Here is a 27222-nt window from a genome sequence, read left to right on the forward strand (position 1 = left end):
TTTTAATGCTGCCTTAAATATTAGCCAATGTTCCATGATTTGTATTTTTTCTTTTATAAAAATCAAAAAAATAAATTAAAAATAAACAAAATCCATAGAGAAAAATAAATTTTTTGTTACATTTAACAAAATAAGTACTGAAATTTAGAAATTTTTTTAAGTTATATGTATATATATATATATAGGTATGTATATAAATATGTATAAGGGGGGGGTTAGGGCTTTCAAAAAATTGGGAGGGAAAAGGAAGTGAAAATTAAAAAAAATAAAGATCAACCAAACATTTTGTTGGGAAATTAGATGATTTGTATATATTATTTGTGCTTTCTAAAGGGCTATCTTGTATATATATATTTCTTTTCCTTCCATTCTTTTTGCTTTAAATTATATTAAATACTACTAATAAAAACAAACTTTAGCTACTAAATGAATACACCATTTTATAAAAAGATATGATATGATGAAAAAAATCGCATAATTTAAACTAAAAGTGGTCAAAATGAAGATGAAAACAAACTAAATCTAAAAATATATTATTGTTGGTATAGGTCTCTGCATACATACAAATGTTGGTACATACATATGACGTCAGAGAGAGAGAGAGAGAGGGATTCATCCCTCCCCTTTTATTTTCGATGATGTTGAATTTGAATTTTGACGAAATGTAACCATACACAATATCGAGAAATGAGTTGAATTAAATATATATATTTAGGGAGGAATAAAATTTGACAATTAGACAATTACTTATTTTCATTCTTCTTTTTTCTTCTTTCACGGAGGGGGATTGAGGAGTAAGGAGTCAAGAAGATCCTTTTCTCCATCTATTTTGCTGTTCTTGATGTTTTAAAATTGGTATTATTATCTTTTTGTGTGTGTGTTTGTTGGTGTACTGTAGGGGTTTTAAGGGACTCGTCCATTCTTTGGAGTCTCATTGTCATCTTGAAACAATGGATTTCGAACCTCCATCTCACCCGTCTAGAACATTGGTTAAAAAGGTGGAAAGATTAGATATACATATTGGCATAAATGAATCGACCATGAACGTTGTTTATATATAGGGCTCGACTATCATTAAAATCAGCCACTAACCAAGAAGGCTAGTCAATTAGTTTTACTAGCCCTGTGAAAAATTTATTCACCCAGAATACCTTAAAATATTGATGAAAATCCAGTGAATAATAGGCATGTTAAAAAAAGAAACCGAAAATCAATATGGTAACCCTGACAATTTGAATAATATTTTGGGGGAGAGAAAAACTAATGCTCATGACATTTCATTATATCAGCTACAATCAGCTGTGACAAGAGAGGAAGGAGAAAAGGATTTAAACAAGGAGATTTGCTAGAATTAGTCCGATGTTGATCCCAATTCTATTCTAAGTCCAAAAAAGGACTTAAGATTATAACTCCGCAACAAATCCTCAGGGTTACGCTCCGTGTTTTATTAGCAAAACCAAATGTTCAATCAGGTTTTGAATATAATTGAATCTATTTACGAAAGATTTTCACTACTCAGGAATTAAATAATAATGACAACTCCTAAGGAAAAGTAAAATCATTCTTCAAACTACCAAAAATACACCGGATTTTCATCACTGACTTTAAACTACTTATGTTCTTGGTATATACTACGCTAAAATAAAAATATAGTGTGTATATTGTTTACAGCTGTCCATGTTTCTGTTTTTAATCTCCTAATCAGTGTTCTGAAGGTTGATCGGTAGAATTATGAGGGTGTCTAAAAATTACCGACCTCAACGTGAAAATGGAAGTGCTCCTTAAAAAAAAGTCACATCCAATTCAAGGTTATTATGGCATCATGTAATCAGGCTTCCAAGAATTTTCAATTTAATATAGTGTACCGACTTCTGGGCAAGACAGACATATTTTGACGTCATTGAGTATAACAAGGGTACTCTGACTTTAACAGTCAAGGAAGGCTATATAGGTATAGCTGCTCTTGGTAACCATTATAGCCTTTAAGGTCACTATTAAAAAGCGTGGTGGAAGTCAACCATCAGTCGAAAAAGCGTAATGGTATAGCCTAGTATTTTTATCAACATTGATCACATCTATTGAGGCTTACTCACCAAAGTTTCAGTCATTTTGGACGCGCAGTTTTAATGGAACATTTGTTTGACTAAGTTAATGTGAATGTTTTATTTTCCAACATAGTGATCCCATCTCATTAACTTTGCTGGGGGAAGTGTATAGAGTTAAAAGAAGACTATGTTGAAAAATGAAAAATAAAAGCTCCGAATTTTTTTTCCACAAAAACACACACATCAACACACTCAAACGACTGTTAAATAACAACAGCCTTTCCAAAATGGCTGATACTTTGGTAAGTATCTGTCATCAGATGCTAGATCGATGTAACTAGCTTTAATTTAAGGGAGATGTCATCTTCACGTTGGGAATGGACCCTTTTTAGACCACCTTCGTAGAATTAGCTATTGTTCAGCTATTTCCAACAATCATTGAATATTAGTTTTATATTGCGGAAAAATTGGCTAAGCTCTACCAAACTTATTTAAGCTTTTTTCCCCTGTTTCTTTTCGTAAGAAAGGTTGCGTGATTTAATAAAGGTAACTAATAAATATCTTCAAAGAATAATTTATCTCTGTAGCCATGGACTACTAGAGAGAAGAACTGGAGACAGATTATAGTCAGCTGTTGACTGTAGTCATTTTAGTTCATTAATCATTGTTCGTTATTAGTATTGCTCAAAAGTGAAATGATAACTAATGTTATTAGCACAAATTTAAGCAAGAAGAACATCGTAGAGCAAACACAGCATATTTCTCTCTCTCATGTTCTTTATAGTTTTTTTAATCATTGCACAGGGGAACACTCATTTTGTATAAATGAATTCAAGCCAAAAAAGGATCTCAGTTTTTTCAATATATTTTGAAAAACTAATAGGGATTCGTAAACATTTTAAATTTGTTTTTTTAAAGTTGCAAAAAAATACAAAATGGAACAAAAATCCTTGGAGATTTATATTTATGAAATAGATTTTTTTTTAAATAAAGCATTGAACATTTTTCTATAATATGATATTCATCATCACTATATATTTTGAATAAGTTGCAAGGGTCTAAAGAAGAGAATCGTTTTTCATCATTTTTCAGCCAGAAAATGAAAATGAATCGAGTTCAGAACAAAATACAGAATCAATAAAAACACTTTTTAATCATAAGACACACTTTTACATAAGTTTTACTTATCCTACTTTAATTTGGGGATTGTTTTAAGGGTAAAAAATGACTCTTAAAGATAATAGTCCCAAATGACTATAATCCCCGATAGTTTTGAATTCAGATGACTGAGCGAAAAAGTGAGATCCTTTTTGGATTCTGCGCTCAATGATAATTTTGATTATTGTCTTCAATTTATTTGTACAAAATTTCCCCTCCTAATTATTTGCCTGTGTTATCTATCCTTATACTCCTGAATATGGAATCCCAATGACATCATCCCGTAATGCTAGTAAATTTTCAGTGAGAACTAAAAATCGTTGCAGATAAACCTTTTTATAATAATTTTGAGAAATAATAACTAAAATATCAATGAAGGCATTTTGTTTTGATAATGGAATAATAGGACTGCAGTCAACAGCTATATCAATTCTGTTTCCAGTCACACGAATTACTCATAACTTTTTTAGTTTACTCATGCCCCCTTGAAAACTTACTGGAGCTAGTCCCGGACATTCATAAACAGTGTAGTCGCCCTCTTCTCCATCATCCGAGTCCCCATCCGAGAGCATGGCCCCCACATTGGATCTTGGTCCCCCTTTAATTCCTCCAGTGGGAGTTCCTCTCTCAGAGCCAGAACTACGATCGAAGGCAATCATTTGTTGCTTTTGATGTTGATAATGGTACATTTGGGCACTTTGTGCCAACTTACGATCCCCAGAAGTTGGAGATATCTCTTTACCAGGTCCTGTGACACCATAGGCGGGATATTCTACTTCTTCGCCAGCCCGGGAATTTTTCTGAACCCTGTAATAAAATTAAAGAATGATGCACAAATTTGTATATTTTAAGATATCAAAAATGAAAAGAGATGGATGGGAGAATTGTGCAATTCACATCGAACTCATTTTTTAAACTTAGCAGTATTCCAAGTTCTCACAATAAATTAATATACATAATATATTATTTAAGAGTCATATTTTGACAAATATAATTTATTTAATGATGACACAATAATTTTCACTTCTGAATGCAATAGATAAATAACATTTTTGAAGTTTGCATTTCTTATAGTGGGGGAAAATAGATGCTATTTCCCTACAGCGTCTCTTGAGATTAATGTACATTGCACATATATGAGGCTAAAAACAAGATAAATAACATAATAAAAAAATTATATAAAGGGTTTGTGGACTCGAGAAGTAGCATTAAAATAATAAAAACAATTTAATTTTTTCAACATTAAGAATTTTTTTAAATAAAAACCTTGTTAACAAAGCCCTAGCTAACTTGGTTACTCAATGTGACCACCATCAGTGGAAATCACAGCCTCCAAACGGCGCCGGAAAGCCTAACATGAGCATACAACAAATTCATTGGACGTATTATCCCACGCAGCCAGGATGGAGGCCTTCAGCGAGTCCATACTTGAGTGAAGAGTTCTATTGGTATCCCTCTCCAAGACTCCCCACACAGCCAACTCCAATGGATTCAAATCTGGCGAGGATGAAAGCCACATATCCTTGAAACAAACTCTGTCATTTGGCTGATGAGTGTAATGGTGTGCCATCCTTTGTCCGTACATAATTTATCCCCAGTTGTTTGCCTTCAATCATGGTCAGATGATGAACTGGAGCACTTTGTAGTAGGCGCCCAGGCTGATTTTGTCCCTCGTCTTGAAGAAGAAAGGGTATATTTTGCCATCTTCAGCCACAACACCAAGGACAATTATATGACCTAGATTGTTTGGTTCGGTATACCCTCTGCATCTCTTCTTTTGTTTTTACAAGTCGGTGATCCTTGTGTCGGTTGTACACATTATCCACTCTGAAAATCATGTTATTTGAAAAAAATTTCACCTTTGACCATTTTTTTCCTAGGACTTTCTTCCAACTCTCAAGCCTTCAATGATTCTGTCAGAAGATGACAGGGGATCCTTTTGTTAAGGGCATTCCCAAGTCGTCCTTCATGGCCATCCTAATGGTCCCCTCTGCCATAGATAACTCTTTGAAGATACCATTCATGGATTTCGTGGGGTCTTCCTGTATCCTCTTCTCTAGACATGCCAATGACTTAGAATCCCCTCTTAAATTGTGTCCTCCCCTTTCTTCTTTCCTTGAATGGTCTTTTCCATTATTTTTCATTTTGGGAATCTTGAAAACGAGGCTCCTGGATCACTTCGCCATTTCCATAATCTTTCCACACTAATTCCTACGTTAATGAGATCATAGATCCACTGCTTTTTTGCTTCTTACTCACTAACCATGCATAACTAGAGAAATGTTTTTCTTTTTTTTTATACACGAAAGATTTAAAAAAAAAAGCAAAACCTTCTCATAATATATTCGTAGTTCTTTTAACATTTCATTAATAGATAAATAAATATCAGTGTACGTGACATTGATTCTTGCTCAGAGTATACTAACTACTTCTAACTATATATAAAAATTAGCTACATGAAGATAAATTTTAATTCAAGCTCCTTATTTTTACATTTTTTTCTCGTGCACAAACTGTAAATTGTACAAATAGCAGATTGGTCAAGTTGTAATTTGTCACGAATAATTATACAAGCCCTTTTTGCCAGCTTTTGATTTTTGATACTTTCTTTATCTTGTTAGTTTTCCGAACATTGATTTCTTGCATTCTAATTAACACCTATTATGCAGTAAACAGTTCCCCATTATTAAACATTTATCTCAATGCTATACATTAGTCGTTCTAATATGACTTTTCCATAACCAAATAGGATTATTCCCTTGAATATTCTATGAATTGATAAGCCTAATAATAGGTTAAGTAAATAGAAATCCATTATTTTTCTAATTGATGGTTTTAGTAATGTGTATCTGGCGTCGTATAAGTGAAATCGGTTTACACTAATTTATTGTCTTTAAGAGTATGGAACTAGATAAATAAATTATAAATATACAAAGCATTAGTGAGCGGCGCTCGGAGTGAATTTAAAAAGTTTTAAATTTCGTTGCGACTGAAAGATCGAAATTCAATTTACGACGTCATTTAGAGTCTTGTGATGGAACAGAATTCCTTGAAAAACTAAAAAAATCAAATCATTCAATCCAGTAAAGAGAAGAAATTGTTAAAAATATATTCACAATCTCAATCCAATCTTTTCTTGAAACTAAAGGTTTAAGTTCTGGAGCTCACATTTCTCAAAACTATTTAAATTCGTTAATAATAGAAGTTATTGTCAGCCGTCAACTTTAATGAGGGATGAAGATTTCAAGAGAGTCATTCAATAAATTTTTCCAGGCTTAAAGGTTATTTTTAATGAAGCACTCATGAAAATATTGATCATCAATTTATTAACATGAAGGAAAAAATGACACACACTTTCACAAAATATTAACTGTTTCTGTTTGACAGCAAATTGTTGGTCAGCTGCAAAGCGTGGCTATATTGGTGTAACTTGCCATCGGTTAAAGCCGGATTTTTCTCGTGGTCAAGCAGTATTAGTATGCTCCAGAATAAAACACAGTCACACTCACAATAAAATTACCGAGCCCTTAAAAAACATTATTTTCGACTATGGCTTGTAAAATAAGTCGGATGGAGGAATCATTACCAACAATGCAAGAAATTTAATTTTAAAATTATGGAAACCAAGATGATAAAAAAGAATAAGAAAATAATTTCGCCAACCAAATCATTTCAGATGTGTTGTTCATTGCATGAATTTGATTGCACAGAAACACATAGATTCAGATTTCAAAGATCCTTTGTTTAAAGGCTTACTTTACAAAGCTTTTGGAAAACGTCAGTCACTTTGGAGCAAGCAAAGTCGTAGCAGCTGAAACAATCAAAGATATTGCAGGGAAACTTCAGAGAGTCCCAAATGAGGCAAGGTGGAATTAAAGCTCTTGAAAAAAGTAGTGTGGAACTTCATGAGTTATTTGGCAATCTTAGATTGATGTATTTCACTAAAACAGAGATAAACTTAATTAATGAAAGCATTTTGTGTTTGAAGGATTTTGCAGCTGCCATAGATATCTTGCAGGGTGAGAAAAAAATATGTTTCTTGGCTATCGTGGTAAAGAAAAACTCAAAATTGTGATGCCCAGTTTTAAATTTTGCAAGGCTCAAGTAGAGGCTTTATTAACTGGAATCCAAAAAAGATTTGGGGACCTTTTTAAAGATAAAATCCACTCGTTAACTACAGCTACTCATTTATTATTTAAGGATTTGGAATGTTTTAGTGATTCTCCAGAATTACAGTAATATATGAAAAAGTCTTAGTGGATGAAGTTAGCCTTCTCGTCCAAACTGAGGTTGTTTGTTACAATCCTGAGGATTTAGTAGCAATTGAGTCAACATCAAGCTTGTTTCCAATGAACAAAAAATTTAAAAATAATTAAACTGCCCCTGAAATTGTTGAAAATTTTATGAATTTATAAGATTATGGATTTTATCATTTTGAATGTAATTTTAGATCTTTAAGTTTTATTTATTATTGTGCCTTATTTGCCTTCATTTCTTGGTATACATTTTTGTAATTTATTTGCAATCATAAAGTACGTATGTTACAAAATGCCAATTTACGGAGAGAAAAAATCTTGGAAGAGGGGTGTGCAAAAGTGTAGAAGTGTTTCGGGGATCCCCATAGAAATGCTAGATATTTATTACTTAAATTGGGGAAATCAATTTGACGTCATTTATATTTAATGTAAATAAATTTTTAATCTCTTACTCAGACTAATTTTTTAGTTTCAATCCGATGCTTTGTTTGATCGCACCAATCGTAGTATGTAAGTGATCTCAAAATAGCCTACAAAATCATCGATAAAGAGTGATGGATCAAATAAAAAAATATAATGGACTTTAACAGATTCATTTTTCTATTATCTTGGAAAGTTTTCAAAAAATCTGTTCATAAAAAGTACATCAATTTCAACCCGACATTAGGACCTTCAATCATTATTACAGTGCTATATGAAATATTTTTTTATAAATTTTTAACCTCCTTTTTTTTCAATAACTATCATGAATTATCTGGAGAGCGGGGAATTATATTAATATACTCGAATTTCATATTATACAATTTAATTACAGGTATTTAAAAATATCATCTTTTGAATAATACTGTACTCTGAAAATTTCATTCAATTCTCTTGAGATGGTTAAAAAAATTGGGTTGTTTTATTGAAATATTATATTTTATAAGATCAAATATTTTGGTTTAGGTCATAACATTAACAGATTTAACACTACGATAAAAAGGCGTCTAATTCCGATGATAAATTTGTCATAACCTCCTTAATATTGAGGCTAGAGACATGATTTTGGTATCAAAATGTCTTTTTTACCATTATCTATTAGATAAAACAGGTATTAAAGGGGGGGAAAATTGAATTTGATTTTTATAAAAAAATATGTCTACATTCACGGATAATAGAAATACAAGGTTAGACCATCATATAATCAGACTTGCTAGAATTTTCAATCTGATGTATTGTACCGACTCCTGGGCAAGACAGGCAGATTTTGACAAAACAAGCAAACCACTCATAGTCTATGACGTCACTATTAATAGAATTTTCAATTTAATGTATCATACCGACTGCTCGGCAAGAAAAATAGATTGTGACAAAACACGCAACCACTCATCTTCTATGACGTCCATTTTAAAAGCGTGGTAGAAGTCAAACATCAGTCGTACATGCACTATGATATAACCCTGTATCTCTATTAACATTGCCTACATTAAGAGTTGTCCAGTTCAAATAGGAGCAAAAAAAACAACATGAGCGCCGCTCATTTTTCATTGAGCGGACTTAAGCGCGGTAAATATTTCATAATGATTAATATATATTGCCATCAAAGAGTTTAAATATTCTGAGAGGATCCTTTCACCTTGGAGGACTCAGACTTTTTTGGCAAGAAAATAGCCTGAATATTAGATAATGATCACTCCTACGGGCGTTGCTAACTTTCATCATTTAGGATGTTTGCCCCCAAAAAATATCCACACTCTATTACAATTACTCATATAAATTGATTTACTTTACATAATTTGTTATTTTTTTAGAGGTATTTTTAATAAACAATAGTATAATACAGTATTGTATAAAATACTATGTAAGATTTTAATATTATGAAATATAAATATGTCATTCATAAAAAAATTGTGGACAAATTATATGTCAACGATAGTCTGGGAATAATTAAGAGATACATAGCAGTTGGTATGATTGTCTTATATGGATAAATACCAACTGTTTTAGGGATTTTTGGTGTTTCTTTTTGGAGAAAAGGGTGCGTGATACAATCAAGGTAACAACGTGTCATGTGCACAACAAAAGTTATTTGCTAAAATTAAAATATAAGGCATTAATTCACGGAACAATTAGTTAAATCACGCAACTTCTAAAATAACATGACAATTTGAAGAGTGGATGAATCAATACATCTGTAACATAATAATTTACTACTTAAAAAAGAATTAACAATTGGATAATGTTTAGCATGTATACATGTAGATACAGGGTCACACGTATTTGATACGTCACAAATATGATCCAATCAAAATGACTGAGGAAATAAAATATGTTCATAAGCTACCATGTAGGTATTTTTCAACTCTTTATTGGGGATTAACATTGTTTACTTTTATTTATTAAAGACTTACAACCATAGCCATGGCTATTCTCATTTTACTTTTGTAATATTGGAACCATTGGTTCATGTATATTAATTATCCAAAACAGACGGAGCAAGGAGTTTATTTACTCAGGAAAATAACCCAATTTCTATTCAACAATTATTAGAACAAGTGTGGCCCGGAAATACAAAAACAAGCTTGACAAGTATCATTTTATCAATATCAAGTGTGGATTATTACATCCGCATTCTTCGACGAATAATTATTGTCAATCTCAATAAGCAAACTATTCTTATTAATCCTTTGAGTGTGCCGCTAATTACATTTAAAGTAATCCAAATTGTTTCTTTATTTACCAAAACAATAATTAGGCTTTTCAATTATTCTGCATCCTCATAATCCTGTATTTGAGATCCCAATGACGTCATCCCTTATGCTAGTAAATTTTCAGTTGAGGACTAGAGCATTAGTCCGCTCAAGAAATCCTGAGCGCGTTCCCATTCAATTACTAATTTTGTGAGTGCGCACCCGCTCGTTTTTATAGCAATGAGTGTACTTCCACTCAATTGAAAATGAGCAATGCTCATTTTTTCGCTATATAGGTGTACTTGAATTGGACAACTCTTTATTGTTGCAATTAAGTTCAATATATTGAAAGTTCAAGGCTGCCATACGATTTATGACAGCCATACATTATTTGTAATAGCTTATAATAATCCAAATGATTAGTTTAATTCAAAGAGGTGTGTCAATCAATTTTTATTAGTATTTTGTTGTCCCTTGAGTACAAAAAGTTTGGGAACAGCTGTTTTAGAGGACATGTATTTACGAGGTTTCATACAATATCATCCAGTTAAGCCTGATAATTAGTTAGAGGTTGTATAAAGTTTTATCCATTTTTTTAACTTAGGCCTACCTGAGATTTTGAGTCTTATGTCAATTTACTACATGAAAGTATAAGAAAATTGTATTAATAAAATTCTTTACAAGTAAAATAGATTTATCTTCCTATGGTATCCCCATGCAGGAAGGAGCTGGAAGTGTCTCGGGGGGAACAGATATCTAAGTCTTCTTAAATTGGCCAACTACATGAGATGCAAACTGAAAACAGTAGATAGTCACAGATAACGCATATAACAAAAGATTATGCTCATTTTGAAATATAAATTCAACGGCCTATTCTTTCAATCTTTAAAATTATTCTTCATCTCTCAAATTTTTTGATGTTATCTCATAAGAAACAACAGAAAAAGTTATACAAACTTATATAATTTTCTTTAGAATTATCACCTTTCTTTGCTGTAAATTGATTTAAAAATGCGCATAATAAAATAAATAGTAATTAATTTAAATATAATTATATTATTTTCCCGGAATCAATGCTATTTTAAATGTAGAAATGTCTCCTCTTTATAGAAGTAATTCATTTTCTCTCCCAGATATCATATCGGTCTAAAAAAACTAAAAAGGCTGCAGTCTTATCCATCCAGTCGTAATAAAATTTTGTCAGTCCTAGGACCGGTCCTTGTTGGTCTTTTATGGTACATACAATAGCTCAAAAAACGTAGTTACTACTAACTACGTTATTTGAGCCACTAAAATTGTATCATAATTTATAACTTCTTTCAAAGAGACAAGATACCTGTAGGAGATGTGTGACTAGAACGTATTATTATACTTTCTACCTATCATTTATTATTTTTTAGTTCCTATACTCTTCAATCCTAGCTATGAGTGAAGAAAATTTTAAAAAAATTAGCAAGGACCGTAGGACTAATAGACCTATGTATCGGTCAGTATAATGGGAAAAAGATCGGACCGATAAAAAAAATGACTGAAAAAAGGGGAGTGGGGGAGATTGATTAAGAAATTAGTCCTAGGACAGATCCGATACTATATAACAGGCATTTGACATTAATAAGGGTCTTAATTCAATACTACCATATGTCTCACTCCTGCATTCTCCTCTTGCTCTGACAAAAATCCTATCTCTAATCATCTCAAACCCAAGTCAATAAACACAAAATATGTAAAACAGGGAGAGCAAAAAGAACTTTATTTATTCAATACGGAATAAAGGTTGTGAAATAAAGGTGGTTTTTTTTTATAAATATATTTTCGATGTAAAAATATACATATATGTATATAAGTGTCCATCAATCCCGTACTTTTTCTACGAGCCGTCAAATATTTAAAACTTTAAAACTTTTTTAAACTTGTCCATATATATTATACCTTTATAATACATCCGCGTACCATAGATCAATTTACATAAAAGTAATTTGAAATTGGAATTGTCTTAAAAAATCATTTAACCTGGCACAAAGTATATAATAAGGAATGAATCATTTTTATTTGGAAAGTCAAAGATTACACAATTCATTAATATTATACAAGGCATTAAGATCCAATCGGTGCTTTTGTTATGATGCACATTCCTAATAGCGTCTCTTTTTTTTGCTGGCAGAAACGTTGTTGTATCAACACACTTTAGTAAAGTTTTGAGCATCATGGTAGAGCTGTTTCAAATGTAAAGAAGATTGAATTTACAGAGGAGGAACGGTATTGTCCCATAACGATGATTTTTATCCACAATCTCAAATGTGAATGTCGTCCCAATCCGGACCTACCAAAAGATTTATATGGCATTTTTGGAGACTGATGATCAGATCCGTTATCTGCCTCAAAAAAGTCGACCGCCAAAGTGCCAGAAAAGTCAGAACTAACGAATTCATCGATCAGAACGTGATTGAGTAAATTATGCTCCCTTATATCCAAATTATCCTAGGGTCTGGCAACAAGACTCAGCACCTTGTCATTTTCTCAGATAGATCCCTAAAGAGGCTGAGCGAACACTGCTAAGGCTTCAGTGGGAAGGAAATATGGGCCCCAAGATGTTCGGATCTTAATCTTGATTGATTATTTTGTCTAGGGCTACGTTGAATGTAAAACAAAGTGAACATATCATGCCATCAAGGACTCTCTGATTGCCTCTGTCAGTGAGAAAATACACCAACATACCTTGTCAACGCAGGCTCCTCCTTCTAGCTCTGAATCAAGACTGATGCGATTATTGAAGGTGGATATATCCAATTGAGCTCTTGTTAAACATTTATATGAACAATTCAAGCCCATTTTTTAATAAATCTGCCAAAAAATATGCTCTCAGTGACAGTTTGCTATACCTATAACTCGAGTTATCTTTGTTTAAAGTGGAAAATAGGTGCTTTTTATTCAGATGTTCATAGCTTCAAGACGAATAGATTCAAAAAATAAGTAATTAATTCACGGAACAATTAATTAAATCACGCAACCTCTAAGAGTCATGACAATATAAAGAGTGGATGAATCAATACATAATCTCTAACATAATAATTTACTACTTAAAAAGAATCAACAATTGGATAATGTTTAGCATGTATACATGTAGATACAGGGTCACACGTATTTGATACGTCACAAATATGATCCAATCAAAATGACTGAGGAAATAAAATATGTCCATAAGCTGCCATGTAGGTATTTTTCAACTCTTTATTGGGGATTAACATTGTTTGCTTTTATTTATTAAAGATTTACCACCATAGTTCATAACTATGGGGGAAAATGAGATAGATAACTCTATTTGATTTTAGGCGTAGGTTTTGCGCTCTAACGAATGCCCTTTCCATATATATTTCAATTCGTAAATATTTATTTTATTATACATTTTGAAAACAATTGTGTACGAAGCTAGGCAATAATGTTTACTTCAGAAGGAGAAGTTAACACCACGAAGGAATTAAACATGACTACTTCCACGCAACTATAGTATATTAGTAGTGATTTATCTACCAATCTGTCCTATCTACTAATAGGACGGACCCATTCCAGGATCTGTAGATAGTTTTGCCATCAAAATTGTTTGCAAGAATAATGCCATCAAAGGAAAAAAGGGTGGGCAAAAGGTACTTTACAGCGTGTCCCAGTGAATCGTTTATGAAACTTTGGGAAGGTTTCATTACCTTTCTAAAATTTTCCAGATTTTTCTTTCGTAATATCAATAATAAAATAAACAATTATTGTGAAACTATTTCCTTCATTAGATCAAGGACAACGAAGATAGAAGCCAAAAGAAATCGTATGTTCGCGTTCCTTGATGCGGAAATGAGTTATGCCGAGATCTTCTGTATCTTATCCCTGCTTCAAGGGTATTATTACGATGACTCAAAAGCTAAAGGACCACAACAAAGCCCTTGAGAGTAAGCCTGTAAGTAACTAGTCAAAAAAAAAAAAAAAAAATCTCAAAAGTTGTGTGATGACAACTTGCCGAATTTTTATTCATGGGGAATGTCAGGGGCGTCGGCAGTAAGTGGGCTGGAAAGGTACTATAGCCCACCCACAAGATTAAGAAGTTTTTGCTTTTAACAAAAAAATTTAATATTTGATTTTTTTTTCAAAAATATTTATTTTCTGTGAATATCTAAGAATTTTTGAAATTTTTTTTCAAAAAATTTAATATTTCAAGTTTTTTTCCTCAAAAAAAAGAACTTTCTATGAACAACATTGCATTTTTTAAATTTTTTTCAAAAAAATTTAGTATTTAAATCTTAATTTTTTTGTGAATAGCGGGGGATTTTTGAATTTTTTCCAAAAAATATAATTTTTGGATTTTTTTCAAGAATAATTCAAAAACCAAACCTCATGCTCCCAAAAGAATATACTCCTGTGGACGCCCCTAAATGTGGACTCAGTCCTCACTAGACTGAAACCCTCTGGACTATAGGATCCGATACACCATTGAGAAAGATATCTGTGTCACCTCCCATTTGGATGCCCTAAAGGTTACCGTGCCGAAGATCTAGGCAGGAGGAATACGTGGTGAATCCCTGCAAGGTCTTCAGGCGTCATATCAAGGCTATGGTGATCACTTTGAGATTTAATTAATTTAATAAAGTGTATTTGTTTTTGAGAATCTTCATAAAGTTGAGCTGTTGAAAATTTGTTCACAATTCGCAGGAACACAACGTGTTTATTGAAAAGGGAATTTAGGATGTGAAGTAAAGGATTATTATTATTTTAATTTCGGTTTTAAAAAAATTTACAGAGATATATGGATAACTATCCATCAATGCCGTCTTTGTTCTTTAAGCTGTCATGTATAAAAAACTTTTTCAGCTTTTCTAACATCTACATATATATATATATATATATGTACATAATATCTGATCAATTTATATAATAGTAATTTGAAATTTTAATTTAGTTTAAAAAATCACCACTTACTTGTGATAACAAAATCCAGCTCCGACAATGGTCATCACAGCTAAGGCAGATATTCCAGCAACAATTGCTGAAAAAAAAATACAAAAAAACATCATATTAATCACCATTCATCTTTGTAATTGAGCGAGTCAAAGATCAGCAGGATTATAGATATATTTAAAAAAAATTAAAAAATCAAGAAAAATTCACAAAAAAAAAAATTCGGGAAAAAATTTTTAAATAAAATTTTTTGGAAAAAACTTTCAAAAATCCAGAGATATTCACAAAAAATAAATTCAATAAAAAAATTCAAAATGATGCTTCAAATATTGAATTTATATGAAATTTTGTTTAAAAATTCACAGTTATTCACCAAAAATTAAATTTTTTGGAAAAATATTTCAAAAATCCAAAGCTATTCACAAAAAATTAATTTTTTGGAAAAAAATTGTATTATTAAATTTTCTTTTAAAAAGCAAAAATTCTTGCCAGCCCCTCCAACCCACCTCTTGCAGACACCATTGAATGTGCGGGACTTTTTTAAAATTTGATTCCAAACAATAATCATTTAACTTTTTTACAAAATATGTAAATTTAAAAAAAAAACTGCTTTTTTAGCAAACTATTTTAAAAAAGAGCAACACATTTTTTTTTCCATGTCTTTTTAAAAGTTACTTTTAAGTGTTCTGTGTGTGGAGTCAAAAATGAGTGGTTCAGTTTATTAACCTTGTGCGTAAAAGATTCATCTGTTTAAGAAGTTTGTTTTGTAAAAATTGATCTCCGTTCAAAAAGGTTTTATTTTTTGTATTATACATCTCACTACGACAAAAAATGAACGACCACCACCCCATACGTCAAAGAGTACATGATCTCCTTAATGCCCAAGTAGCCAAAATACATGGTTAATACTGTCAACGTCATTGTCAGCACAGTCCTCCGTATCCAACAAAGTAGAACCACCGGTTTGGGAATCGAGAGGTCTTCTGGAAGTGTTGGCTACAACAAGAAGATAGATTAGGCCTTCATCAACATCCTAAACGACAAGGCCCAGCATAATGAGTCTAGCGAAATATCATAGCGTTGACCCTAACTCTATGGGGGTGGATATACATGAAGATTTGGCCTCAATTCCTCTGTTCGAAGAGCAAGGCACCTCCTCAGCAAAAAGGTAAAGCAGAAGAGACTCGATAGATAGAAGAAAATGCTCTTGACTATTTCTGGTAGGATGTCATCGAGAGGAAGATCAATACTACACCTCATCTCAATGTGGACTCCCTCAAAACTGCCATCGACAAGGAGTGGACCGACTACACAGAAGAGCATATGCAGAAGGAGTGTGCCAGAATCGATACCGTCATCGAGGCCAATGGAGGTCATATTGAATCATAAAGCTTCTATATTATACCTCTCAGTATACAACAAAATAGTTTATAAAAAATATTGAGAAACAAAAAGTTATACGAATTTAATTCAACATTTCTTTGACTCTTCATTTTTGACGCCCCACTCGTATATATATCAATTTTTACAAAAAAAAAAAAAAATTAGTCCGTGCTGAGCCCCCATAATGACCGGTGCTCCAATATCCCATCCAATACTAGCCCTATATGTGTGATCATAAGTGTAAAAGATTGGAGGGGAATAATTAGGGAAATTTGGAAAATTAGTTAGATATATTGGCTAATTATGATTATTCATTGTTTTCGTATTGGTCAGATAAAGTTACAACAGAAGAATAAGTTTCTGGCTAATTTTGTATATATTTTTAAACTTTTGAAGGGAGGTAATAGTCTAAGCAGTTGATCTTCCTTGTTTTGTTATTTTACAACTATGGAACAAGTGAATAGCGTAAATGTTGGCACTTTGCTCCGTACGTGAGCCAATCAGATCGGCGGGAACCCCAAGACAGTGTACAACGTCATAAAACTTCTGGAAGCCGTAGAATTACTGGTCAGGAAACGTTGAGGTTGTCCTCATTCATAAGTCTGGGATTTGTTGCATCAAAGGGTCTCAAGATGCTCTTGATTTACAGCAGCCTATAACATCATCCAGTTGAGGTCCAAATTGATTCCTTTTAGACAAGGGTATCTTCCCCAATAACATTGTGGTTCTCCAATAGTATGGGTCACCTACACATACTACCAAAGTGACCCAGTCCTTTTTCCTGAAGAATATGATTTTTTAGTAAAAGAGTGTGCAGCCACTAGTGTTGTGTCGATCCTTATGTACGACTCAAGAATGTAGTCCTGGCCAGTTCAGTCTCGGTCCAGTCCAGTTCATTACGGCATATAAGTCCTAAAACAGATAAAGGACAGTACTTGATAACGTCATTCAAATTTATTTCGTCTTCTTTTAATAATTTCTAGTGCTGAGAGTCCAAAGTAGCAACAGTCTTAAGGAACTGTGCTAAAGATCGATAGCACCGGTCCTAAGAGTAAACTGGGCTGAATAAATAAGGACCAAAACAATACTAGTGGCCACCATACTCAACAAACGTGAATTCGCTGGACTTTACATTATGAGCGCCTGTGCAGAGCAAGACCTATGGTAAACGCCACCTCAACACTGAGGCCATGAAAGCACCTGTCACTGAGATTTGGGACAATATGAACACTGAGTCCAAGTTTAGCCACATCATTAAGGCTAATGGAGGTCATATTGAGCTATAACAAAACTACAGAAATAAAAAAAGGTGTAACAACATGACACTCATAAAGGACATAGTTTTCGATTAATTTCGAGGTTTCGAATCAGGAAATAGTTTTGATATACCCTGTTTGCGTGATGGATTTGGGGTTTAATGAGTTACACGTACCATTCAAAGTACATAGCGTGACAATGGTCCATCAATACTTCATCATCTCTTTTTATTTCATTAATGAGATCCATCCATTTTACTCTCAAGTATAAACTATTATGCTTGCACATTATATTGAACATTAATTAATTAATCATTATTAATTAACTAATCAGAAGAAGCTCCCCCACCCCTCCTTGCATTATCGACTTGTAAGCAACCACAGACATTCCCTAACTGCTTCTTGCATCATATCTATATAACATATCGATATTCAATCCTATAATGTCAACCCATAGCAAAATAAATAGATAGAGGCGACAAGATACCCAAATGACTGAGTAAATGAATCAGCTGAAAAAATAGGTATAATATGATGTCACATTTGTTGGTTTTTCTTACATTAATATTCGGTGATTCCATATAGAGAATGATATTCCACTCAGATTGACTCCCATTCTGTAATAAAAAGTTAACCAATATACCCAGAGGTAGACTTGTGTTGGTCCTTATATAGGACTAAAGACTGACAGACGTACATCTCGGACCAGCCCAGTTCAGTCCTTAATAAAAATCTTAAAATTTTTAATGTTCGGTCCTTCATCACGTCACTAAACTTTAATTCTTTTTTTTTCAGGTTTGTGAATGGAACGCAAAATTGAACGGAACGGAATTATATTTTGAACACTGAGCGCTATAGAGGAGATTTTAGCGTTCCGTACCAATAGTACTTACGAAAAATTCAAGAAATAAAAGTTTAAACACTTCTTAAATATGATTTAAAGGGCTGATAAAGCAAAGACGAACGCATGGGATAACTATTTTGTGATGGTGGCACGAGGGGGTGCTGAGGGAGCCACACTTTCGACCTAACTCCAAGTACCGTAGTCGAAAAGATTCAAGTTGGGCGAGAAGGGAGGCCAAAAATTGTCTTTCCACATATAGATAACGTTCTGGCTGGAACACATAATTTTACAATGGATAGTTGGACCTCCCCAGAACAAGACCACCTCCTTAAAACATCCTGGTACTCCATGGTCCCAATTTTCAGGCCTTTTGGGAACCAATACGGGGTATCATCTTCCTGTATGATGCCACTATTCCCAACATCATTTTAGAGGTTGGGAACTTAGTCTGGTTGATTGGGGGAACCTCATCGACCGCATAAGCGAGTTAGAAGTCATTCTTGGAGTTTTTCAACAAGTCCAAAGTCCAGTTTATCTTGTCCTGTTGATGTGCCTGGCGTAAATCAAATAGACAATGCATTGGCATTTAGCCTCCATCTCGACAATGAATTACCCAATTTCAATCAGTTGTACAGGCTCGGCAGCAAAACGTGGACTGAATGACTGATTTAAAAAAAATATCAATAATTTTATTTTTTGACAAATAATTTTGAAACTTTTTTTAACAAAACTTTGATACACGACCTTTACGAACATGTTCACTCAATATGACTTCCCTCAGCAGCAATCACAGTCTCCACACGGTGGTGGAAAGCCTTGCAGGAGTTGATGATGAACATCTCGGACAATTTGTTCCACTCCTTCTTAATGGTGGCCATTAGGGAGTCCACGTTCGGGTGAGATGTCCAGTTAGTCTCCCTCTCCAAAGTACCCCACACAGCAAAGTCCAACGGGTTCAGGTCGGGCGAAAATGATGGCCACATGTCCATGGGCCAAAAATTAACTATGTTGTTGGCGTAGAACTTCTGCCATTTGGCCAATGTGTGTGAGGGTGCACCATCTTGGGTCCACACATAGTTGTCCTCTGGATAGGTGCCCTTGAGCCACGGCAGTATGGTGAACCTCAGCACCTAGTAGTAGGTCTCCTAGACGATTTTCTTCCCTTAAAAAAGAAGGGAGGCATCTTCTTGCCGTCACACGCCACGAACCCCAGGACCATTGTTTGGGGCGGATGTTTTGTATGGAAAACCCCCTTGACCTCTTCTGGTGATCCCACAAACTAACGGCCGTTCCAACGGTTGTAGACCTGGTCCACGGTGAAAATCTTCTCATCAGAGAATGTTTTACTGTGTATCCATTTGCCTTGCTCCAAGCACGAACTTTCTTACACCTCTGCAGTCTCCTTTCCTTCAGAGTGCCCATCAACAGGTGGCGTGGGGTCCCTGTGAAAGAGGACAATCCCAAGTCCTCCTTCACAGCCCTCCTGATTGTCCCCTTGTCCTCGTCATACTCGTTAGATAGGAGATTCATGGATTTTGTGGAGTCCTCTTTGATCTTCTTCTTGTGGTCACCCAGAAACTCAGAATCCCGTTTCAAGTTGTGTCCCCCACTTAATTCTTTCCTTGAAAGATATTTTTCATCCTTTTTCTTCTGGGCCACCTTGAACATGAGGATCCTGGAGCACTTCATAATGTCCATAATCTCTTCCACCTCAATTTTGGCATCCAACAGGTCTTAGATCCTCTGCCTTTTGACTTCTTACGTACTCATGATGAAAGATATGACAACTGCTTATTATAGTTTACTTATGTAGAAAGGACAAAAAAAGTCAGAATATGCAGGAAGAACTCCCAAAACCTCTCTATTTTAATAACATAATTAGCATTTATTAACAGTCCACGTTTTGCTTCCGAACCCTGTATCTCATTTGTACTCTAATATTAACAAGTTTATTGTGCTAAAACATCTTGAAACATAGTTCCCTGACACTATAAAAGTGGAAATGGCGAATTTGCTTGCGTCCCAAAAGTAGCGGAACGCGTACAAGCCTGTTTTAAACCAAATCAGTTTAGTTTTGACAGTCCGTAGGCCTGACCGTATTAAGGACCTGTCCCAAGATCGAGCTAAAAAAAACCACCCAATCTAGTTCGTAGCTCAAGTTATGACGGTTCTTTTGTTTCTATCCTTTCCCATAGCTCACTGAAGATTGTTATCTACTACAGCCTTACTTTGCCGAACAGCGAATTGAAATTCTTTTGTCATCTCTATGTATTTCTTTTTTTATACGTCACAGGGATCTTATTTGATACTTGAGTTTTCAAACCATGGATTTGATCTGTTAAACTATTTTTTCTGCGCAAATGTTCATGGAAGTGCTTGTAAATATATAGCCAATGTATCCTTAAACTTACATAAATTAGAATGTCTTACTAATGATATTCTATTTCTGTAAAATGTCTGCTAAAGCCATGTGTTTAATAACACATTAATGATTAATAAAGGTGTTATATTAAAAAACCACTGATTTAAAAAAAAGCAAGAAAAGTCTGTGAAGTACTTCCAAGCTAAAAAAAAATCCCGATTTATAAATCTACAATCTTCGATTTTGACAGATTTTCAAAAAAAAATCACTACATTTTTGTTTTTATACAATTAAATACATGTCACCCAAAAGTGATCCAGAGCCAATGCCCTGGAACCATAGGGGCAATTGTCAACAACTTTTATAGACTAAGTTTTAATATTTCTATAATACATTTGTAAGGTTGTGTGACTTTGACGTCCACTTTATATATTACAATCCGGCGCCACCGTCTAGAGCCGTTTACGAAACTCAATTATGTCTCGAGTATATTAAGATCCATTCAATGTCGAATTTGAAATTGTAGACCTAAGTAGAACTGAAGTCCGGATTCCCAGCTTTGATACAACCATTAAACAGTAAACATTGATACAGTATTAAAGTTAAATAAATGAAAAAGTATGCAAAATATCTTTAAATAAATAAATGATATCTTTAAATCTCAAGCCTTAACTCTTCGACCTTTCTGCTTTTTTATTCTAATCTGTGTTCTGAACGTTGATTGATTGAATTTCAATTATCTCTTGTTAAGCTGTGAAAAATTTCCAACAATTGCTGAATAATAATTATATATTTGAGAAGATTTGGCTAACTACCAATTGATTATAAGCCTTTTTCTCGTTTTTTTTTTTGCGAGCAGAAGGTTGCGTGATACAATAAAAGTAACGACATTAGCGAGACTTAAACACGACACGAATGAGAGTTCCCACCTCTGTCCAGATCTATATCTTGAATAATAAATTATCTACATATATATATATATATGAAGGTGGGAATTGTTTACTCAAACTTAAGCAAATTTAGGCTATTATTCTATATTGAATATTTTAGTTACAAGACATCTGATCAATGCTAATTTAATGAAACGTCATTACAACTAGGCTGATCTCCTCTCAAACAATCTTCAAATTGTCAGGGATATCATATTAATTTTCTTTTTTTTTATAAGGAAAATGCTTACGATTTACAATCTTACTCATGGCCAATGGCCAAACATAAGTGTAGAAGATGAAAATTATTAGAAGAACAACTTCAATGACCCCTTACCCTCTAGTCTCCAACACCTATGGTCAAATATAAGTAAAACCGTTGCTTACTTACAGATAAAAAAGATATCACTCCGTTGTATATCCTGCTCATGTGTAGAGGAAAGAGCTCGAGGAAGCATGGATATCTCAGCTTTTTTCTCATTCATCTTACGAGCCACTTCTAATTGATATTGATCCACATTCTCATCATCCAAACGCTTTCTTTCCAACATTTCATCACCTACACAAGGGATTAAAAAATAAAAAATAAACATCAAAGGTTTAAACTCATTTTCTTACTCATAGGATTCCGCTCTTCCAACTCAATCTTCTTTAATGAAGGCTCATAAAAGGAATTGTAGGAGGGATTCACTCCAAACTCTGCAGCCTCTCTTGAAAGTTGTGGATAATTATCTTTCAAATATGGGCCTTGAAGTAGATCGTCTTGTTCTGGTGTTGGATCATTGTATAGACGCAAATCCCCATCAGTTAAAAGCCTTTCCCAGAGTAGATCCACTGGTATTCTTTGATCGTTTTCTGAAACAAAAAAACCCAAGAACGTTTGTAAATATTTATTTTGACATTCAAAATTTTTAAGGCATATTCGGATATTTTCTGTATATACAAAAATTGGTATCGTTAATATTTAAAATAAACGTAATGGAGTGTAAACACATTTCATCAAAAACTTTTGGAGTGACAAATAAATTTAACGATGTTTATTTTCTATATCTATTACTATTACTTCCTATTAGGTGTTGAATATTTCTTTCTCTTGTGTGTATTCCTTACAACTAATATAATCTTTTAAATTCATAAATTACTGATATCTCATTCATACATCCTTTTAACAAGCATTCTTACTTATATCATATATATTACATATATGTGGCTTATGAACAAATACGCAAGAGAAAATTATTTGTATTAAAATTAAACGTGGATTGAATCCGTATTTTTTGACAAATATTCGTCAATTACTTTCACCGAATTATTCTTATAAACCTTTTGGGTATCCTCCAAATCGTACTTAAATTAGCCGAAATGAATTGTCACGATAAAAAAAAAAGAGGAATTGATAGATTTTATGGTTGAAAAGGGCCATATCGGAGCCAATATACGTCTCTTAAACCAAGCAAAGGCTTTAAACTAGAGCTAACATCCTTGAGTATCTTAAATGATCCAAGTAATTTGATCATTAACCCTATAATTGGGATAAATATGGCATTGAAATATTGTGCTCTATGGTGTAATCCAGTTAAATAAAAAACTGGGATTTTCTCATATTATTGATTTATCTTCAAGATTGCTTTTATGTTCAAATTGAGTGTGGAGTACTTTTGTATTTATCAATGAATTATAGTTTATTTCTATCTACAAATTTTTCTTATACTGCCTTTGGGTCCTCAGCAAATCGTTCTTAAATTAGCGGAAATGGATTGTCACAATAAAAGAATGGTAAATTGACATATTTTATTGCTGAAAGGGGGCATATCAGTTTATTAAAGCAAGTAAAAGGTCTAAGCTAGGGCTAATATCATTGTGGATCTTAACAGTAATTTGAATAATAAGCCTATAACTGACTCAAATATGTATATTTGAATTAAAAGAAACAAAATGAGATTTTTTACATTTCTTGATTTTTGTTCAATATTATTTATATGTTGACGCACCACAACTATATTCGTTTTAAGTTCATAATATGGTGATACCTCATTCATACATCCTTTTAACTTATAACATAAATGACATGGCTTATAATATGAATATAAATTTTTATTTAACTAAGGTTGCGATACTTTTTATATAAAACTTGCGTTTAATTATTTTTTTAAATGGAGTAAATTTAAATTACTTATTATATGGGGGGATAAATTAACTTCCTTTTAAAAGAGACAGGGGGCTCAATTTTGAGTGTCTCATTAGAGTGAATGAATGGAATGTAGCAACAGGCTGTTATCATTTATTCAACGGCTCTCTATTAAGTGAGTAGTAAATGGAGGGGGAGCGGCTAGATGGCGGCCTACCAAGGAAGAAGGCTTTCTAACTTTTTATCATCATTACGCAAGTTTTCCTTTTCTCTGTTTTGCTCAAATTAATGTGTGCCTTACACAAATATTATATTTCATATAGATATATATCACATGAACCATCTGTTAGAAGGATATTGCTAAAAAATAACAATTATTTTTCAAACTCTTACCACGAAATGTAACTCCAAAAAGGGACTTTGGACAACAAAGGACTACAACCAATAGCGATGAAAGGATCCATTTTGTGGATCCCAAATGTTTCATTCTGTTGATTCAAGGATCCTACTTTGTGTTAGCCGAAGACAACATTGATGGAATATTAGGGATCTGTGTAAATACAATATAGGGGAGGAAGAAAGATGGATATCTGGAGTTTTGATCAAATTGCTTCTATAACTACTCACTTTGACGGCTCCGTATTTTTTCTTATAAGTTGTGTGTGCTGTTATTTTTTTTATTTATTTTTTCAGCTTAAATTATTCTTGATTTTTTTCTGAATGAACAAGTACAAAAAACTGAAGGAAAACAGAGGGAGAGAGAGAAATAAATTAAAGGAAAAGAGTGAGAAAAGGCCCACACTAAAAAACTTCATCAACAGCCATTTTATTGATAGAAATGACGTCAAAAGACTTTCATTTCGTCTCTCTCTCTCTTTTTTTCTCTCCCTATTTCCTTTGAGTGGATGTAATCACTTCTTACATAGAGCTAAAGTCCTTACTTACACGCTCGTTGCCTTCTTCGATGTAGAGAGGAGAGTTGAGCTAGCAACTTTTCATATCTCACTATTGTATATACGTATTTCATAAGAGCTGATACTCTTTTAAATATCTCCTTGGCACATATTAGACTTAGTACGTATACCAAGTTGTACACTTGATTCTATGAAGGTTTGAAACCAAAAAGTGTTTACCAAACAAGAAAGAAACACACTCCAAAAACAGAGGGATCCTGTTGCAAAGAAAATGAGAGGTGTTTGACTCTCAAAAACTTTTTCTTTTGTCTCAAATTGCAAATAAAAAAACACTTGTTGTTTTCACTTCGACTATGAATTCGTTTAGGTACTACTTAGATAGGCTGTACAAAGTTGTCGTTTATATATCATAGGCTATGTATTTAAAATAACTTGAATAGGAAATTTGATAAGGGTGTTAAACCAAAATGCAGCTTTGATTCACGTGTTCTTTTATATAATATATGTATTGATAAACATGTGGGACCTACATAGTGAGACTATGTGTATATCTAGGTTGGTAATAATTTCACTAGTATAATATAATGAATATATTAGTGTTGGGTATTAGTGTCTGGAAGTCCTAGACCGGTCTGAGACTGATATAAATTTAACTAATTGTAGATAACTTCCTTCTGGACCGGTCTTATTGTAAAATTGGATCTAGCTATTAAAAAAATCCACGATTTCAGTATCGGTTTATGATTTACATTTCTGTCCACGGTTTCAAGCCGCAGTCTGGACCAAAAAACCCTAAAAACAGTTACTTAAGACCGAACCGGTATAAAATTAGTTGTGCTCCAAGTTTCAACAACACCATTCCGTATGTCACGTCGTTATCTTTATTGCATCACGCAACCTCTCCTCCTATCCTCCAAAAAGAGAACAACAAAAAAAAAAAGCCCCGAAATCATCTGTTAGTTAGCCAAATAAGTCATTCACACCAACTGCTGTTAGTCTCATCAGTACTTGATACTCTATAAAAATTATTATTACTTTTTTTTTTAATCCAAAAACCTAGCCACACTCCCCCCCCACCTCAAATATAATCCTGCGGACGCCCCTGGCACGCCTTATTTGAGATGTACGGCGTTAGTATCACGGCAAAACTGAATAGGATTTAAATGATAATAATGACAGAAAGAATTATAAAATGTGAAATATCCAAGCTCAAAGCAAACTTTAATTCACAAGGAAATCTTACCACGGAGTCATGTATATTAATCAACAGAGATTCGACTTCCTTTTAACGTTTTAAATTTGACATTCTGTAAGGTGTTGACTGGATAGAGGGCGCCCTAGTGGCTATTCTTTTACATCAAACAGTTCCTATGATAGAATCGGTTTAGACCTAATTGAATTTTCCTTTTGAGTCGATTTAAGTAGACAGAACTTCTTGAAAGATCGAACGGTCTCAGAGATATCTAGTATTCCGAGACCGAAACCCAACACTAATATGTATGCAACCTTTACCCACATATGTTGTTTGTCTATTCATTATAATTCTAATACTGCTTGACATGGATAGGAGGAGGCAACACATGTGTTTTATTTATTTATTAAAAAGCAAAAGATACCTATCTTTATCACTAGGATTCCATTGTTTATATACATATATATACCTAACTAAGTTCTATTTACACATAAGGATCTCGGATAAACACCCTTCCAAACCCTTCAAAGAACACAAATATAAGCAAGCACGGGCAAGTAAACAGAGAGCATCATCCAAACTCAAATAAATATCCAGGAGAGAATTGAACTTGACCTTTAATTCTTATAGTAGTTAGACACTTCCTAGACAAATTTACACTTTCATGACATTATAATAGCCTTTGTAACACTATATGTTGGTAGAGTTGCCTTGTTTGTAATGAAAAAACTACGTTTAAAAACAAGGTTGGGCCCAGATCAAGTTAAGCAGTTCTATCGGTCTCGTTTCTTTCATTTCAATGGTTGTAGTCTCGGTTCTTTTTTATGCAGGCTCAGTATTGTAGCAGGCACTTAAAACAAGGCGCTTCACGAAAAAATTCGGGTGCAAGAAATGATATTAGATACAAACAAGGCTGCAGCTACATGGTACGCAGAGTGTGTAATGCTCCAAGTTCCAGCAGGGGTCCCAAAAACTAAGGTTACTTAAGACAAGGGGTTTCAAAGGTGGAACTGTGAGGGAGGCTAGGGGGCACAGGAAGATGAATAATCAAGAATTACTTTCAGTATACACACGATTCTAAAATGGGTGCCACTTGTCAGAGTAAAGTTTGGGAAATTCTGGATTAAGAAATATTATAGTTATCATAT

General features: G+C 33.4%; 1 protein-coding gene across 5 annotated transcripts; it reads right to left on the bottom strand.

Moving 5' to 3' along the window:
* On the bottom strand, positions 1–26438 carry LOC121125997 (uncharacterized). 5 transcript variants are annotated; one of them, XM_071891598.1, is made up of 9 exons: positions 26389–26438; positions 24914–25453; positions 24596–24706; positions 24362–24518; positions 22459–22695; positions 22232–22399; positions 15088–15154; positions 3701–4010; positions 1–978 (listed from the first exon to the last, which is right to left on the bottom strand). In XM_071891598.1, exons 4-9 carry the CDS (start codon positions 24453–24455, stop codon positions 904–906), a joined length of 951 nt encoding a protein of 316 aa, XP_071747699.1. In that variant the 5' UTR covers positions 24456–24518; positions 24596–24706; positions 24914–25453; positions 26389–26438; the 3' UTR covers positions 1–903. The 5 variants fall into 5 exon arrangements, with proteins under 5 accessions (XP_071747699.1, XP_071747701.1, XP_071747700.1 ...); XM_071891600.1 differs by having other exon boundaries at positions 24596–24684; positions 24891–25453; XM_071891599.1 differs by lacking the exon at positions 26389–26438 and having other exon boundaries at positions 24910–25366.
* Positions 26439–27222: the final 784 nt, after the last annotated feature.

The sequence above is a fragment of the Lepeophtheirus salmonis genome, chromosome 11 (assembly GCF_016086655.4).
Source record: "Lepeophtheirus salmonis chromosome 11, UVic_Lsal_1.4, whole genome shotgun sequence".
Classification (NCBI taxonomy): domain Eukaryota; kingdom Metazoa; phylum Arthropoda; class Copepoda; order Siphonostomatoida; family Caligidae; genus Lepeophtheirus; species Lepeophtheirus salmonis.

What these genes read in the sequence shown, in the direction of transcription:
- LOC121125997 (XM_071891598.1), bottom strand. Translation starts at nt 24,455, where the DNA reads ATGAAACATTTGGGATCCACAAAATGGATCCTTTCATCGCTATTGGTT. An exon ending in GGAAGAGCGGAATCCTATGA is followed by an intron (nt 22,400 to 22,458) that starts GTAAGAAAATGA and finishes TCCCTTGTGTAG; the next exon opens with GTGATGAAATGTTGGAAAGA. An exon ending in GAGTGATATCTTTTTTATCT is followed by an intron (nt 15,155 to 22,231) that starts GTAAGTAAGCAA and finishes TTTTTTTTTCAG; the next exon opens with CAATTGTTGCTGGAATATCT.